The following is a 19440-nucleotide window of genomic DNA, read 5'->3' as shown; positions in this document are numbered from 1 at the left end:
TAAGCACCGCCAATCTTGGGAACTAAGATGTTATGTCCCTTGCGCCTGTAGTTACCCAGGATCAATCAACGGTACACAAGAATACTGGGTACTGATGTTTGGCGGTAGAATATCTGATGATTGGGTACTACCAAGAAGGGTTATTGAAAAGGTACACCACAAAACAAACATTTTGTAATGTACCTACTTGTAGTTTAAGAGTGTTTCTTGTTACCAGTGGCAGATTTATAAATTTGCCGCTAGTAGGCTATTCAATTTCGCCGCCCCTACTGTTTTTTTTTTAAATTAAATACGTTAATTTATTTTAAAATTGCTATTTTATGATCTCTGTTCTATCGTCCTCATTACATGAGCTTTTTCCCGTTATTATATTTACTAGATATTTTTTGCAACCCGATAAGTAGTGACGAGTATACGGATTACGGACGTTATATGTATTAATATAATTATAATTATTTCTATAAGATAAAAAAAATAGGGCTAAATTTGACGCCCCTCTGAATGTGAAGTCCTAGGTTCCAGCTTACTTAGCCTATTGGTAGATACACCCCTGCTTATTTCGTGAACAAATTGAAGTATATTAAGAAAAGCTCGACTCGTTGTCTGTACAGTAAAAAGGTAATCTACTTAAGTGACGACTTACATTCAAGTTAAAAGGAGTAAAATCTAGAATGGAATTGAGGTCCCTCATAGACTGCAAACCAGACCACCAATCTACTTATATTTTAAATTCGTACCAAACCTTTATCGAGTTTAGGAATTGAATGAGATTTAGTATATTAAATCTATTCAAATATTAATAGTTAATCAAGTCCAATATTTCATATAACGGACAATTGTTGAAACGTTGAAAATTGTATACGTATTATGCAAAATAACCTTGGTCAAATTTAACTGAAATTTTAGGCTATACATTCTCGCGCCGCAATTTACAGAGTTTATGAACTAATTTGAAATGTATGTTATTTTAAATGAATGACGGTTCCTGGTAGCAAGCGTTAGTTAAAAGTGTTACCATTACTATGCAATTATTAATTGGATATATTTCAGGAATACTACGAATTGTAAAATAATTATATTTTAATAATAAAATTAGGTGTAATTTTAGCTTAGCATAATTTTCTACTTTTTCGGAATAACTTTCAATTAGAAGATCAGATTTTATATAACGCATTTAAAAAAAACTTACTCTTACTTACTCTTAAAAAAACTAGACAAGATATCAATACATAACAATATCGGTCACTCTTACTTAATAGTTAAATATACCATAAACTATATAGTACCAGCATTTACTATCAAAAGATCCAAGGCGCTAGACATTGCAAGCGCTACATCAAAGCAATGTCACGCAAAGAACCAGAGTTGTGTCACGTGGGTCTATAACTTCACTGCGCCCACGTCACTCAGGCTTACCTTACACTTGGCTTGGAAGTAAAGAGTAAACACTCTGGTGATATCTGCTCAGAGTGCTTCCACTTGTCCGCCTACGCAGCCTACGTGTAAAACGAAAAAACTGTTAATGTAACACCATGAATACACGGGTAAAATTTTACTAGTTGTAACTTATCATTATTTTTATTTTCGGAAATTGTATATCTATACATAGCTACAAATTATGATGCCATAATTAATATACTAGCAATCTTCTTATATTGATAATTATAAGGACATTAATATTATATAAGGAAATGACAATAAAGAACAATTCACTTTAATATAACAGTGTTTTTTTAAATAAGTATTTAAGCTCGTTCCTTTTTTAAACGCGGTGTTAAATACTGTAAACTTCAGGCCACACGATAAATCGATTAAAAGACTACGAGTTTACTTCTAAGATATGCCCTAAATACAACTGGATAAGATTTAAAATTGAGTAAGTATTTTTATAGGTTAATGCCTATTTCGAGTACTCACTTGTAGTAATCAACCGACCACGTTAAAAATGCCTCGATGTCATATAAGATACTCGTAATAGTCGACTTCCATAATTTACCTATTCAAAAATCGCGCGTTATCCTTTTGTATAGGTATTTTTTATTATTTTTAAATCGTCATTTCTTAGAACCTCGGGTAGACAAAATAAGAAAGGTAATCATAATAATACTATATTATTTATTAGTAAATTAAACGTTATTTGTAGACAACGCACCCTAAATTTTGTTTTAATTTTCGCGGGGGTATTTAAACAGTGATAAGAATCACTGTGTTTGTATGCTACTGTTTTATATAAAATAGTAAAGGATATTGAAACTTAAAGTCATTTTAATTAGTTTTTTTCGGCTAACTATAGTAGGAATTCTAATTATGAAATTTGAATTTTTTGAAATAAACCCCGCGCTTATCATCACCGAATGTTATTATGGTAGAATGTCGTCATAGAAATCTGCTGTGAGAAACCTCAAATAACATTGATATTGAAAGATATTAGGGTTTAAATAAAACTAGTTATAACGGATTTTAACGGGTAGACATGTAGACCCGTGACCACGAATGCTGTAAAGTGCTCGAAACGTCGGGATGTCCAAAATAATTAATATACGCGATTAAAATCCGTTATAACTAGTTTTATTTAAATGTGTAATAATCGCGAAAATTTTAGACAACATTAGATATTAGGGTCTTTCTAAATGTCGTTACAAGAACATCAGATGGGACGTTGTGTCTTAAATGTGCATAGCAAATTTTAATAAAAGTATTGCTGTGTGTAATATTTTCATTCGCCAGAGTACGAAGCTTTCTTTTGTCCCTTGTTTTCTGTTGAAAATGGATGAGCTGCCTCTACGAATTAATACCTTTTAAATAAATTTATTCGTTTATAGTAAATTATATAAACGATTTTTTTTTAACAAAAAAGAGGAAAAAATATTAATAATGAATTAATAAGGTATTTTATAGGTTTTAGGTAAGTCCATCTTCATATGGTACAAACATTGCGGGTAGACGAGCAGAGCCTTAAGTATTTAATATCAGATTATAAAAACCGTGTACTTATATATTTTAACAGTATTGTAATGAAATTCGTAGTAAGTGAAAATAGAACTAAATAAAACCAATTTTCATTAAATTATGTATATGTTTATACTTAAATTCCGAAATTTATGAGTTGTTTAAACTATTTTTCACTATCAATTTTGCGTTATATTTTTAGTCAGTAAAGACATATATTTTATTCATTCCTTTTACTACGAAACTAAATTGCAATAATGACACCGCTTTTAAAATAAATGCCTCTCGTCTACCTGGAATTAAAAATCCTTCACATTGAAGTGCATTAGAGCAAAAAGCCATTAAACTGCGACCATTAGTGTTAGATAGATTTAAAATATTTATATTTTAAATGTCGACAGAACGTGAATGTCACTATTCGTTATAAAAAATATATTAAGATTTATAGTCAAAGTTATACAGAATTCCGCGTAATTATAATGTATAAGTGAGGGAATATAGGGGAAAAGAGCGATACTTGTTGTTATCGGTTAAGCCCATTACACGATGAAAAAAATAAGAGATAAGGAATAATAATAGCACAGCAACCAAAACACAATAGGCGATAGGCTACAATATTCAACCAATCACAGCGATTGAATACCTGCTTACTAGTTACGTAATGCTGTTAGTTTTAGCTGGAAATTTTATTTTTATTTCTTATTTTTGAATTATGAATTGATTAACGGTTCTGCCATCGCTGGATTCCGCTATTCCTTATTTCTTGATCTCTTATTTTTTCATTGTGTAATGAGCTTTACTAACTATTTTAACTAAATTCTTTAGCTTATAGACAGTAACTTTATTCCATTTTTCCGATATTATTTTAGTAAATACGTAGGGTGACATTTGACGAGTGACAACCTAGCTGTCACGCACAATAAGATAATAAAGTTTGTACATTTGTTTTTATATAATTCTCTTGTAGTGTAATACTCTATTCCAATGGAGATAGGAATAAAGATAAACAAACCTTAGTTTTACGTCGTTCATGCAATTTGCTAATAACTCAGCTGTATTGTGTACTATTAAGAGTTTATAATTAATATATCTACATTTATAATATAGCACTATAATTTTACTTCATAGATTAGTCAAACTTTCGACCATTGATAATGCGTCAATTTGTTTGTCAAATGTTGTTCATTTGCTTTTTTCCTTGTATCGTTGGATTAGATATAGATATGTTAATGCTTTAAGAGTAATGCTTTCTAACGCCTGTTATTATCCTACCTAGAATAGCTAGATAATAAGACTATTTACTGCCCATTTATCAACAAACAGGTTTATAGATTTGTGGGATATTTTTTTGTTTGTCGTAGATGGTTATTTTTTAAATTACCTTTCGTTGCTTTTATATACACAGCAAAGCGTTAGAATGACAGCTGGTATATACATACTATATGCATTTGTAACACAATATTTCTTGATTTTTGAATAAAGTAAATAACTACACTAAACAATTCATCAAAACAATGGGAGTTAATATCATATGTGCTGATTATCAGAATATTTAAGAATAACGTACATATTATAGGATTTTCGCAAGATCACCTGGTACCACACTCTCGACGAATTGCATTATCGATAAAGAAACCGTAACAAGTTTAAATTTATATTTATAAGAATAATTAATAGTCATTAAATCTTCAATTCATCAATATTTTATTTAAATAAAACAAATATTGTAAATCAGTATATTTATTTATCCTTAGGAGTTAATAAACACAATTCTATGACGTCATATTCACTTTTAATCGATATATCTAATAACTGAATTTATAAAAACATATTTTTAATAATGTAACAAAAACATTAGAACCAAAGGCCGTCTTCCGCTTCTTCTTCGCTGTCAGTAACTTGTAAGTCATCTTGTATAGCAGGATCCGGCTGAAAATTACGACAGATTATCATTACAGAGTATAAAACAGTGTAGCTTACCGCTGACTGTCCCTATATATGCTTAGATCTTTAAAATTACGCAACGAAATTTGATGCGGTCTTTTTAATAGATACAGTGATTGGAAGGAAGTTTTTGTATATAATACATGGACAATACAGTAAAGAAACACTGATAAGAATTTAAGATGTTTCTTATGTGATGTCGTGAATAAACAAATTCTGTAGAATATTTAGTAAAGTGAATGAGCCAGAGAAACAACAAGTGCACGGGACAAAACATTTTAGTTCCAAAGTTTGGTGGCGCATTGGCGATGTAATGAATGGTTAATATTATTAACAGCGTCATTATCTCTGGGAGGTGGTAACCACTTACAAACAGGTAGTCATGGTCCGTCAACGCAATAAAAAATCGAATTTATCTTTTCTTGAATTTTGTTTGCTATTTTTAAAATTCGAACGGCCAATAAGAGGCCATAACTTATCAGTAATAAATAAGTATTAAGTCTATATTACATGTTCAAGATTTATTTTAACTCTATAACAAACCTGCCAATTCTCGAGCGGTTCTTCTTTGAACTGCGGATGCTCTCCCGGTACATTGTCCAACATCGGGACATCCATGTTCATGTCTGGTTCGATCGGCTCCTCCTGTAAAGGTATTTTTTTAAATTTAAATCACATTCTCTAGGTTGTAGGGCTTTGTGTAAGCCTGTTTGGGTAGGTGCCACCCACTCATCAGTTATTCTACCGCCAAACAACAGTACTCAGTATTGTTGTGTTCCGGTTTGAAGGGTGAGTGAGCCAGTGTAACTACAGGCACAAGGGACATAACATCTTAGTTCCCAAGGTTGGTGGCGCATTGACGATGTAAGGAATAGTTAATATTTCTTACAGCGTCATTGTCTATGGTTAATGGTGACCACTTACCATCAGGTGGCCCATACGCTCGTCCGCTAACCTAACCATAAAAAACATTCAAATGGCGTTTAAAGGGCTTATATTTTTGTTCATCAATTTTTATTATTATATGATACGAATGATATAAGTACATTTATATAAGGCTTGTATGTACGTGTCAATATATATAACTATTAATCTGTTTACCTTTACGACAGCAGGGTAGATATAGTCTCTGCTATGCTGATCCAAGTCGACGAGGTCGTCTGACATCTGCGGAGGCTCGTCCGGCACTTCGCGTTTGATGAGGAACTCTGACGTGTCAAAGCTTGGCTCGCTCGGTGCATCTTCATCTGAAAACGACATAATGTTATTAAGAATCTTTAAGATTCTTATCAGAATTCTTTCCCGATAAGAGCGTCTGCTAGTCTTAATGAGCCTATCGAAGTTTGTGAAGATTTTGATGTTTTCTGCAGAAAGCATAATAATGTTGAGCGATACATGACAGAAATGTCTGCAAAGACATAGTTATTTTTTATTTTTTTTATTTTTTAACATGTGGTCTCATTGGCGGTTCTTTTTTTATAATGATACTTAGTTTTATGTGTATTATTGTTATTATTTTTGGTATTTTTTCCATTCACAGTCTCTTTAATGCTATATGTGAGAACTGTTATTGGCCTAATAGTTACTAAGTATTTGTTATTTTGTTTATTAACGGCTGTATGTTCTCCAATTAAATAAATAAATAAGATATATATAAATGCTAAACTTTATCAAGACACACTGAGTATCAGTCGACCATATAGGCGAACCACTTTTTGGTGTCGTTTAGGTAGGCAATCTGACAAATGGATCTGATGGTCACCTCTGGCACATATACTGGTATTGTAGGAAATATAAATAATACTTGTTCTTACAATAGTACAGTAGTACTTACTTAACTTTCAAAACCGGAACACAACATATATTGAACGGGTGTACCTACCATCTGGGTAGGACTAGTATAACTACTGCCACCAAGTAAAAAAGTTAAAATGTATATTACTAAGATTGTTGATTTCGGGATATTTACCATGTTTTTTATTTTTATTCGTTGGAGTTCGATATTTCGACATTATCTACGAATGTCTTGTTAGTAATAATAAAAGTAACCACGTTAATTTAAAATCTTACATAAAATGTATATATTTTTTTAAATAAATCGATTAAATCAAATTAACCATCTAATTCGCAGCGCTTTTCAATTGCATTTCGGGTTTATTGTGACAAATATTCTTGTGACAATTGCAGGATACCTAACGATGTAATTTTTTTCCATTGAGCGATCTAATTAAATTACATTTAAATTTCGAAAATGTATTTTTTCCGAAAATATTTCCAGTAAATCCTCACCTGGACGCACGGATAGTTGTACCATCGCTTCAGCTGCGAATTTCTGTTCCACTTCTTCGAGTCCTGAGCTGCCGCTGTCTGAATACTGTAAGTCTGCAAATATAACGTTATGTTGTCTTAGATTTTCGCGATTATTACACATTAAAAACTAGTTTTAACGGATTTAAATCGCGTATATTAATTATTTTTATCATCCCGACGTTTCGAGCAATTCACAGGTAGACTGTCTACCCGTGACCACGAACGCTGTAGTAGTAGTTTTATTTCAAATATAACGTTCTTGCTAGAAAACATCTACACGGGCGTACGTATCGAGACACACATACACATCACACACTTCTAAGTGAAAATAGCACCCTATGTTTATTAGTATAACATAAAAGTTAAAATGTTAAAAGTTCGCATATATAGTTGTGCTTTGCCTCGCTTTGGTTAACACCGAATTCAACAGTATCCTCAAGAAATTATGATAAATTTCTCGTTTCTAATAACATATTTTTTTTTAAATTACTAATTAAATGTTAAATATTATGTAATATAAAACTGTTATGTTAAACTTACCAATTAGGGATTGATAAAAAATATGAGTCACCCAATAAATAATTAACAACATTTTTTTTCAGTAGCGCGAAAAAAAATCCTTACCATCGACAAGACTATTTTGGTCCTTCTTCGGTCGACCGCGTTTCCTTGGTGTTGCGTCTGAGAAAAAACAACAAATAATTATTAGAGAAAAATATTTATTATGCAACTATAGCGCAGAGCTGAGATGGCCCAGTGGTTCGAACGCGTGCATCTTAACCGATGATTGCGGGTTCAAACCCAGGCAAGCACCACTTTATATATGTGCTTAATTTGTGTTATAATTCATCTCGTTCTCGGCGGTGAAGGAAAACATCGTGAGGAAACCTTCATGTGTCTAATTTCATCGAAATTCTGTCACATGTGCATTCCACTAACCCGCATTGGAACAGCGTGGCGGAATATGTTCCAAGCACTCTCCTTAATGGAAGAGGCGGCCTTATCTCAGCAGTTGGAAATTACAGGCTGTTACTTTACTTTACTTTAACTATAGCGCTTTCTATCAATTTACTGCAGGCTATTTTTAATGTTTATTCAGTACAACAACTGTAATGAGTCACCAAATAACATCTCTTGTTTCTAGAAGTTTCTAGAAGTTTCTAGTGTAGTGGTTCTCACCGTCGGTGGAGGTGGAGGCGAGCGCCTTCTGCTTGCGCGGGCGGCCGCGGCCTCGCTTCTCGTCCGGCTGCGGCTGCAGCTCGTCGTCGAGGTCAGAGTTCTCCGCGTCTTCCAGCATCTTCTGCTGCACGCGCACGATGTTCGCTTCAAGCTGACTGACGTGCTCGTCGAACTGGTTACGAGCAGGTGTTACAAATTAGAATTAAAGCATAGACGAACAACAACAACAACAGCCTGTAAATTCCCACTGCTGGGTTAAAGGCCTCCTCTCCCTTTGAGGAGAAGGTTTGGAACATATTCCACCACGCTGTTCCAATGCGGGTTGGTGGAATACACATGTGGCTGAATTTCTATGAAATTTATCACATGCAGGTTTCCTCACGATGTTCACCGCTGAGCACGACATGAATTATAAAGACAAATTAAGCACATGAATCAGCGGTGCTTGCCTGGGTTTGAACCCGCAATCATCGGTTAAGATGCACGCGTTCTAACCACTGGGCCATCTCGACTCAAAGCATAGGAGACGATAATTTGAATTCATAGAACATTGGATATTTTTAATTCCTGATATATTTTCTCGATAACATCCAATTTAAATATATACTATAATATTTGGAATAGTAACGACGTTTCTATGAAAATGTTTGATAAATCCTGTATTTGCCAGGCTCGGAAAGTACATAGGCAATTGGTCCAACGCTCGAACTTCTGCTGACTTTTCTTACATATTTCGAAAATGAGCTGAATATCTGATAGCACTACAAAATATCCAAAATCTATTTGTAGTACATCATTATCACTCCAAATGACAATTTCAAAAGTAAGAAAGACTTTTTGTACAGTGTTCATTGTTCATCAAAATTTCCATTTAATTAAGATTTCCTTAATTAATCTATTAGCGAAATTGATATAATAATAACTCACCTGTTCTAAAGCCTCCTGCGTCACTTTAAGCACGGCCTCGGCTTGTCGCGTAAACTGCGAATTGATGCCGTTGTATGCGCGGCAGTTATCCACCAACAACTGTATGTCTCGTAGAAATTCCTCCCGACTGTGATATTTGTGCGCTAAATAAACACACACGTTTATAAATTAAAATATATATTTGTATAGTTTGTCAACTATACATATTGATTTATTAATATAAAAAAAACAGGCTATTTTTTTATTCAGGAATAGTCGTCGAATTTTGAAAAAAAATCGGGCTTGATATTTATGCTATACGGTTTAACGGTTTAACCAAATGGACACTTAACGTAGAATAATGAAAAGGGGGTATCCACTTATAGACAACAAAACCTACTGGCCCCCTATTCAATGATGAATTTCACTTAGTAAATACCATTGAGAGAACCAAGAGATCTAATTCTAAATATTATTTCAGTTACATTATTCCTGTTCGCTATAACCTGTAGGTCTGCGAAAAAATAATTTTATAAATAAATATGAGACAATATCACATACATTACTCTGATCCCAATGTACTGATTTGTATGAAATCAGAAGTAACGACGGTATCATAAACACCCAGACCCAAGACAACATAGACTCGGCCGGGAATCGAACCCGGGACCTCAGCGTGGCGTACCCATGAAAACCGGTGTACACACCACTCGACCATGGAGGTCGTCAATTGTATCTTATCATTTTCTTTTTTAAGAATATACACCCGTTCAAAGGCGGTATACGTCGTTAATAAATTATAAAAAAATATCTGTAAGAAAGAAATACCTTGAATCTTTTTGCCAATTGTCTCCATATCAATTGGTTTCTTGATAACATTGTAATAGTCCTTAACTTGTTTTTTGTTGACGGGCTTCAAGAACGGCCACGCCTCCGGCATCACTTTCAGTTTCGTTGTCAGAAGATTTTCAAAGATAAACGACAGCGCGACCTTTTAAAAATTATTAAACTCACTTAAAACTTTGTCATTCGATATCTGTTGACTTCCAGGCAGGATACATTACATACATACATAATTGTATTTAACTAATATGATTGTATTTTTTAAATGTTAAAAAAGAGTAACTACTGAGTTTCTTGCCGGTTCCTCTCGGTAGAATCGACTTTCCAAACCGGTGGTAACTTCACTTAATTGTTAAAAGACAATTCGAATAATGTTTGTTTTGATTTTGATTAAAGAATTGTCACACTACAATGGACAAAGAAATTATCTTGTATAGAAAAACTACTTTTTAAATTAAATTAGTTTAAACAATAGCATATATTTTATCACAAATCATATTTCATTAAAAAAAATATGGTAAAGTGTTGTTGATGTGTTATACTTATAGTACGACACAAATTAGATGTAACATCTGAAAATGCAATGAAATGAAAATAAAACCGATTACTGCCGATTTACACGACCAATAGAAATAGCTCCCTATCGCGCCATTCGACGCTATTCGTCGCTATAGATTCTCACGTCAGTTCAACTCGAGAAAGCAAGTACTTGTAAATCGACGTGTCAAATTGGGGAATATTTTATATGTCATAGGTCATATGATATTACAACTTATTACATTAGTGTAAAGATCATATTGGTATGAGAAATAAATATTGATAATTTGGGATAGCGTTTATAATAAGAGTCGGGTTCAAACCCAGGCAAGCACCGCTGATTTATGTGCTTTATTTGTCTTTATAATTCATCTCGTGCTCAGCAGTGAAGGAAAATATCGTGAGGAAACTTGGATGTGACAAATTTCATAGAAATTCTGCCACATGTATTCCACCAACCCGCATTGGAACAGCGTGGTGGAATATGTTCCAAACCTTCTCCTCAAAGGGAGAGGAGGCTTTTACAGTGTGAATTTACAGGCTGTTGTTGTTGGGATAGCGTTCTCAATTGAATGTGATCGGTTTTACGAATTTTGCCGATGCTACATCTAAGTTGTGTACTATACTCTACTCACTTCTTCAACTCTACGGTCAGCATAACTAGACGGTTGGTAGAAGAAAAACTTCAGTTAAATATAACCTTACCTGATCATTGTCGTCGAGTAAGGGATTGATCTGTTTCTCCAACTTCATGAATTGCTCCTCTTTCTCGGCGAGCTTTTCAAAACATCTTTGCATCATACGCTGCGCGGCGACCGTCAGGCTACTTGTAGGACCTTAAGTTAATATTGAAATTATTATGATTTTATATCAACTTTAGTCTAATTCTACTAACACTGTAACATTATAACCAGATATATAATTAAAACTGTGTGAAGGAATACATGAAAGACTTCAATGGAGGTGGGCTGGCCACTTGATAAGAGGACACGACAAATGGAGCAAGAGTGACACGGTGGTACCCCAGAAAAGGCAATAAGAAGAGAGGTAGACCGCAGAAAAGGTGGGATGACGACATCAGACAAGTGGTAGGAAACATGTGGAACAGAGTGGCTGGAGAAAGGGATGAGTGGTAAAGGTTGAAGGACTGGCAAATAGATCTACAAATGATAACCAAGAAACAGATATTAGTTCAAATACTTTATTTAGTTAACAGTTAGTATTGGTTAGTTTAAGTTTAAATTTATTATTACTTATTAGGAGATTTAAAAAAAAGGCTATTACTATTATGATGGAATATATATCTTATATATTAAATAGCGTATGTCAATTTTTGTCCCATGGGGACATTATGGGTCTATAGCTGCACATAAAAAGCCGTTAATGTCTCATTTTACAGAGCTCCAGCCGTAATTGTGCAGAAAAGAGATAAAAAGAAAAATTTAATAAATAATTTAAAATTAATTTGAGAAGAAGGAAAATGTCACTAGCCTAAATTAGATAAAAATAGAGAGCCGTTTTATAAGAAAAAAATAAAAAATAAAAACGTAAAGTAAATTGTTATTGACTAAATCCAATTCCAACTGAACTATTTGACATATATTTTTTCTTTTAGTAAAGTTTCAATATTTAGGCGCTAAAATAAGAATAAGTGACTTGCAGTTTATAATAAAATCAAATCCAAGTAAAACCTGTCAAAGTTGTCGAAATTCCTAAAATAAAGTTTTGTATTAATGAGATGTTTCGCGAGCGATCCTCTAGTATATGTATAATTATTCAACTATAAGTGAACTTACCGTTATATAGATTCGAATTCTCAACAATCTGATTGACGTCAGCCAAGAATTCCTCACGACTCTGGTAGTGTTTCTGCCTCAAATTATCCCTGATCGTCTGCAGATCCATTGGTCGAGAAACAATTCTATAATAGTCTGCAACTAGCTGCAAGAAAAAACAAACGTGAATTGGGATTATGACCAAAATATATCAAAATTTGTCTACATTCTATAAATCAGTTAATAATATGAGTGGAACGTATATATGGGAGAAGGCGTTTCCTTAAAAAATCATAAAAAATAACAAAAACAGTTAAAAACATCCAAGACTGCAAAGCGTTTAACGAGGAGGTAGTAAAAATTTTGCTCAGAACCTCCACTTTCTAGTTAACTCTTGAGATACTTGGTGGTAGGGCTTTGTGCAAGCCCGTCTGGGTAGGTACCACCCACTCATCAGTTACTCTACCGCCAAATAACAGTACTCAGTATTGTTGTGTTCCGGTTTGAAGGATGAGTGAGCCAGTGTAACTACAGGCACAAGGGACATAACATCTTAGTTCCCAAGGTTGGTGGCACATTGACGATGTAAGGAATAGTTAATATTTCTTACAGCGTCATTGTCTATGGGTGATGACCACTTACCATCAGGTGGCCCATATGCTCGTTGCCAACCTATACCATAAAAAAAAAGATTTCAAGATCTTCTAACAAAATACGCTACCATAACATCAGAATTACCTTAGGGTTAACAGGGAATAGGAAAGGTTGTACATCCGGCAGATGTCGCATATGATTGAGCACATCTTCCAGCAGTGACGACAGCGTTACGAGCGGGTCCGTGCGCCGTCTCTCCGCCGGACGCTTCACCAAATAGTCGCAAGACTCGCTAGCGGTACCGCGACGCCTGTTGCGACCCGCCGCCCGGAACTCACCACGTCGACTACCACTCCGACGCTTGAAATCTTCAGCCGATTGCTACGTATGTTAAAAAGTTTTGGAAACATAACAGATAATTATTATATGAATCAGGAAAAACTAAATCAAGTGTCTATTGGTATAAAAAATTAAATGGTTTAACTTCAGATACTCCTGTTATATTTAGGAACTAGTAGTCGCGCGCAGCTTCGCATATGTTTTAGATGCAGTGTTGGTGTGTGAGACAAAAAAGTAGCCTATGTCCATACATGGAGTTCAAGTTTGCTTTAAAACAAATTTCATCAAATTCGGTTCAGCGGTTTCGTCGTGAATGAGCGACAGGCAAACAAAGTTACTTTCACATTAATATATATTACTTGTTTAAAGTAGATCTAAGGTCGACCTGTTATAAAATAAATAAACGATGAAAACAAATATTGGTCCTTCGAGCCGGATATCACAAATACACTTCGGGAATGTATTAAGCGGTAGCCACCTTGATGAGCCTTTTTTTTTTCTTTATTTAAATTACAACATCCACAGGCTCGCAGATGCCCGTGCCTTTTTTTACCTTTTACATTCAATTACATTTTGGCGTTTTATATATTTTATACTAAACATCAGCAGATCTTCGCTGGAAATCATTATTATCGTCTTCTTGGGAGACGTGGCCCACACTGATATATATACGTAATCTATAATAAATAATATATAAAAAAAATATATAGCAGTATATGTGTTCGAATTACTACCTTGATGAGCTTGGAGGGCAGAGTGAGCTTGGTGCCCTCGACGTAGCCGAGGTCAATGTCCTCTGGCTCGGGCGGCGGCTCGTCGTGCTCGGGCGACAGCGCGCCGCCGCCCGTGTACAGCGGACACGCCTTGTTCGTGCGCATGTGGCCCACCTGCCCGCACGCGCCGCACTACCCACACGTCGATATCGATTAATACATCACACTTAATTCATTATTCCATTATAACGATAATATAACACGACATAATAGTGGACTATTGTCAATGTCGTTCACTTGACGTACGGAAATAAGGTGATCACTGAAAATCAGTGCTGCCGTCTTTGCGAATTTCACACATAGTATGAATCGTATTTTAATTTAAGTATAGGAAAAAAAAAAAAACTATATAATTTAAATCGTTAACTTTTTTTTTTTTTTGTGTGTGAAATTCCTAGGACGACAGCAAATGCTGAGTGATTTCCCTTTTATTTATTTATGCCTCTTTTTAAAATCTTTCTTAGATATTATTTAATTGTATTGTTATTTTAAGTTTTTGTTTTTTTTTTTTTTTTGTTGTATTGTTTATGTCACTGATGTATCAAAACGATGCTTACAAATAAAAATTCTTTCTTTCTTTCTTCTTTTAATATATTAAATATGAGACAGCATCACGTATATTACTCTGATACCAATGTAGCTGAAGCACTTGTGTTATGGAAATCAGAAGTAACGATAGTACCAGAAACACCCAGACCCAAGACAACGTAGAAAACTAATGGTAATCTACATCGACTCGGCCGGGAATCGAACCCGGGACCTCAGTGTGGCGTACCCATGAAAACCGGTGTACACACCACTCGACCATGGAGGTCGTCACATTACACTTAAATCATTTACAAATTAGGTTAAGATGTTGATTGTTTCTTTTTGTGCACGCTGTGTTCTACTTGAAGTAATCGTGACACTCAGAATATAACATTACTTTCGCTATATTATATTATTATAATCAGTGTACACATTGCTGAAGAAACAAATAGTAAGAGTAAATACACTGTCTGCATACTTCTTTCAAGTACAAACTGACGACGCTCGTTTTATAGAACTGGATATACTTGAAACTAAATTATATGCATATAGTTTTATTGTTTATATAGTGAAAGCACGAAATCAAAATACGATGTTTTAATAACTATAAGTACAAAGAAAACTTGTGAGTAAAACCCGATATATTATAAAATGTATGTTTAGTTAAAGATTATAATCTCAAGAGACAAAAATAAATCCTTTTTACATTAGATTTATTTTTATAAATAAAGTTTATTGTTGTAATCTATAATTAGGTTATATGTATTGTTACCTTCAACTTCAAATCTGGTTTCAACTTTGCGCGTCGGCGAGACGGCGTATGTAGGTCTGGTTCTTGCTTTATTTGACCCAATGGAATCAATCCAGGCGAGGTAGGAACTATATCCGACATTGTCGACACTGTTATATCTGAAAAAAATGTTCTCATAAATAAAATTTCGATAGTCCTTCTTTCGAGAACGATCCCCAAGACTGAAATCATCATGAAATCATTACAATGTTTCACACAAAATTTTGATTATGTAATAATAATATTTAGTATATCTCTGATATATTTAGTGGTTTCTTCAAAACTAAAACAAGCAATAATCTTACTCCCTGGAATAGGCGTTGACGGTACGGACACATTTCCTGCCAATCTTTCTCTTTCTTGATTTCTCTTAATGCGCCTCAATTGTTCCTACAAAAAAATATATTCTAATGATTAGTATATAATATCTATAAGAATACAGGCTAAAGAAAAAAACCTAACGACAATGGGTTATCTTTGAGCATCTAAATAATTACATAATTTTAACAGGCTTATCTTTAAGGATATAAATAATTACACTTTTTTATCAATTTCAGTTTTCAAAAACCATAGATACAACTAAACTATGAGGTCGATAGTTCATTTTAATAATATGTCATTTAATATTAATACCCTGTTAGCTAAGTTTTTTTTATTATTATTGTTATAAGTGTATTAAATGACATAAGAATTAACAACATTAAATGCTTAAATATATATATAAAAATATGAACTAAAACTAATTACTGTATTAATCTTGACCACGTGGAATGGTGGCAAGAATGCTAGCAGCATTTCCCCGTTGAATCGCAATTCCGATCCTCTGGGCAAAAAACGAACCAGCCCTCCTGTCACCAGTGGAGGCAATGAGGCGAGGTGTTATACTTTTGATGAAGCTTTTAAGCTAAGTTGTTACCTGAATCCTTCTTTTTTCCCTCTTCATCTCTTCTTTTTGCGTCTCATCCATTGTAGCAAACTGTCGTATGAAAGCGTCATCCTTAGTTGATCGTATCTTTGTATAAGCCTCTATGACCGCCGCTTTCCGTACTAACTCAACGCGAGTGTACCGCTGGCCGGACGCGTTACGGAATGTTCGGACTATACGAAGAACACGACCTAGAGAAAATTAAATAATTAACATTAATTACGTAAAGAAAATTCAAGGTAAAATAATCCTTATAAACCGTTATGGACAGAATATAAAATAGGATTTCTCCTATATACTTGCATATTATTGATATTCGTGTTTGAAGAATTACAAATACAGAATAGAAATTGCTTTTTTTCAACAAAATTAAATTTAAAATTACTTGGTGGTGGGACTTTGTGCAAGCCCGTCTGGATAGGTACCACTCATCAGTTATTCTACCGCCAAATAACAATACTCAGTATTGTTGTGTTCCGGTCTGAAGGGTGAGTGAGCCAATGCAACTACAGGCACAAGGGACATAACATCTTAGTTCCCAAGGTTGGTAGCAATTTGACGATGTAAGGAATAGTTAATATTTCCTACAGCGTCATTGTTTATGGGTGATGGTGACCACTTACCATCAGGTGGCCCATATGCTCGTCCGCCAACCTATACCATAAAAAAACAGATGCATGAAAATAATCAGTAAGGAAGTGCAGTGTATACCTTGATTTGAAGCATTCTGTTGATCATTTTGATTGATTTGAGGCTTCTTTTCTGATTGTCCCAGAATCATTTTTCTTAACTCTGCTCTCTCAGCTTCTTCTCTTTCCATTGTTAACTATAATATAAAGTAGACACTTTACAATATATATTTTTAAATTTATTTTAAGAAAGCAAACGAATGTGCTTGATAGTAAGTTTCAATAACCGCCTTTAAAGCTAATGACTTTTGAACAAACAAATATCTATCCCTTCTTAATGCGATATATTGTTATAATATAGTTAAGACACATTACAAAGAACAAAGAAAAATCCATGAAAATAAAATATCATTAATAAAAATCTCATTCCTTATTAATTAAAGTAAATCACCAAAGAAAATCGTTAATTTCCTTAATAAAACATTCCAGGTGGCAATTTTAATAAAGCATGAATTACTAAGACAATTGTTTGAAAAATATATTTTAAAGTATTCTTTAAATATAGTTTTTACCTGTTCCGTAGTTTTCTTATTGGCCAACATATTTTCAAGATTTTTGCCCATCTCTTCCAAATCTGATTCCTCGCTCACTGAACTTTCGGCTTCGTCTGTACTTAACACTTCTGTGCTTTGCAGTACACGGTTCTGTAGTTCGAATATTCGCTGGCACTCTTCTTTGTATCTATGAAATACCGATTATTATTGTTTATTATTTAAAAATATAAGTTGCGTTACGTAGTATCAATCAAAACTAGATTTGGCCGCGGCTAGTGCGCGTTTGAATTTAAAAAATAAATCAATTGTTGTAGCCTATGTTACTCCCCATTACATCAGCTATCTACCAATAACATGCCCTTCAAAATCCATCCAGCCATTCCAGAGATTAGCCGGAACAAGCAGACAGACAGAGACAAAAATTATAAAAAAATGTGCACATATAAATTCAGTAAAAATGAGAGCGAAGCCGTGGGCGCCTACCAGTAATTTACTTCAATGTTTTAAAGAAAAATTAAACAGAAAGCAATATACACATATGCTTATTAATCAAGCTTAAGGGACGACTCTTCACATCAAATTAAAAAAAATAAAAATAAACCATAAGTATAGTAAATAATTGAACCTTTCTTGGTGCTCAGCTATGGAAAATCTATTTCCTCTTGAGAATTTCGTCATACCCTCTTCACCAGCCTTTGCTTTTTCCGTTGATAAAGTTCTTACTACATCGATAACTTCCCATCGAGATAGTTTTTTAATCTGTGGAAGGAAATATTTTTAATCTCTGTCGATCACCGATCCGTTAATATACTTTGTACTAAACTGGTAGTAGGTATAATTCTGTAAAATAATTCATTGAATTCAAATATTTTTGTAAAAGCCTGCTTGAGTAAAGTTTATTATTTTGTATATTAATATTAAGGTGGTTTTTAAGCTATTGCATAGCTTCTATCGCGGGCCTTGAGCGCGGGGACCGAATCCAGAAATTCCGTAACGAAAAAACCTCACGCTCCGCACTCCGACGGGCCGTGCATCGTCTAACGTCGTTTCAGTTCGGCAGTTTTCGATACGGCGTTGTGTGCGTGCGATTAGACGTATTGTACGACGAAACTCGCAAACTTATGTTTCTTATTTCAGTTATCATTAACCTATAGTTTCATTGGTAAATACTCCTTAATAACCAACAGCTACTATAAGATAAAACCCACATGTATTGCAACATAATAAAAATATTTTAAACAATATTAACTTTTTATTTATGTAATAAAAGAAAAAAATTGTTTTCTTATCGGTCACCACGATCAAAAAGTGTAACTTGAATTAATATCAAAGAAAAAGAAATACTGCATAAATAAAATAAATAAATAATTATAATTTCATAAGTTGATAAAAAATACTATGCAATAGCTTTAACGCGGCAGTCCCCGAGTGTCACACGTCTTTTTTGTTATTTTACCTCCTCTTCGGGCACACCGAACTTCCTCAACAGTGCCTTAGCGTTGTTCAAGCTGAGTCGCCTCAAATCAGCATCAGTTCCGGTCACGGTTCTCTTGGGCTGCTGCTCCTCATTGGGTTGCTGAGTGGGCTTGTTGGGCACGCGCACGTACGAGAACCCCTCGCCGCAGCCCGTGGGGTCGGCGGGCCCGGTCAGCTGCAGGAGGCACTTGCCGCGCATCGCTTGTATGTACGCGCGCGTCGTGTTCCATGGAGCCACTTTTACCTTAAATTAAATCATATTTCAATATATTTAATTATATTCGATATATAGAGTCGAGATGGCCCAGTGGTTAGAACGCTTGCATCTTAACCGACGATTGCGGGTTCAAACCCAGGCAAGCATGTGCTTAATTTGTTTTTATAATTCA

General features: G+C 34.3%; 1 protein-coding gene across 1 annotated transcript in view; it reads right to left on the bottom strand.

Moving 5' to 3' along the window:
- Positions 1–4788: 4788 nt before the first annotated feature.
- LOC124529663 (transcription initiation factor TFIID subunit 1) overlaps positions 4789–19440 on the bottom strand; it is a 28756-nt gene continuing 14104 nt past the window's right edge. The window contains exons 18-36 of the mRNA XM_047103499.1: positions 19032–19295; positions 18201–18334; positions 17594–17762; positions 17104–17218; positions 16384–16583; positions 15773–15857; positions 15450–15586; positions 14111–14281; positions 13182–13418; positions 12465–12609; positions 11374–11504; positions 10117–10279; positions 9310–9452; positions 8383–8554; positions 7828–7884; positions 7183–7275; positions 5995–6140; positions 5437–5538; positions 4789–4878 (exon numbers count right to left, since the gene is read on the bottom strand). Coding sequence (XP_046959455.1) covers positions 4804–4878; positions 5437–5538; positions 5995–6140; positions 7183–7275; positions 7828–7884; positions 8383–8554; positions 9310–9452; positions 10117–10279; positions 11374–11504; positions 12465–12609; positions 13182–13418; positions 14111–14281; positions 15450–15586; positions 15773–15857; positions 16384–16583; positions 17104–17218; positions 17594–17762; positions 18201–18334; positions 19032–19295 — 2739 coding nt within the window. The 3' untranslated portion in view covers positions 4789–4803. The remainder of the gene's footprint in view (positions 4879–5436; positions 5539–5994; positions 6141–7182; positions 7276–7827; positions 7885–8382; positions 8555–9309; positions 9453–10116; positions 10280–11373; positions 11505–12464; positions 12610–13181; positions 13419–14110; positions 14282–15449; positions 15587–15772; positions 15858–16383; positions 16584–17103; positions 17219–17593; positions 17763–18200; positions 18335–19031; positions 19296–19440) is intronic.

The sequence above is a fragment of the Vanessa cardui genome, chromosome 5 (genome assembly GCF_905220365.1).
Source record: "Vanessa cardui chromosome 5, ilVanCard2.1, whole genome shotgun sequence".
NCBI classification, from domain to species: domain Eukaryota; kingdom Metazoa; phylum Arthropoda; class Insecta; order Lepidoptera; family Nymphalidae; genus Vanessa; species Vanessa cardui.
The sequence above is the reverse complement of the archived record's forward strand: the minus strand, read 5'-3'. Positions and strand labels throughout refer to the sequence as shown.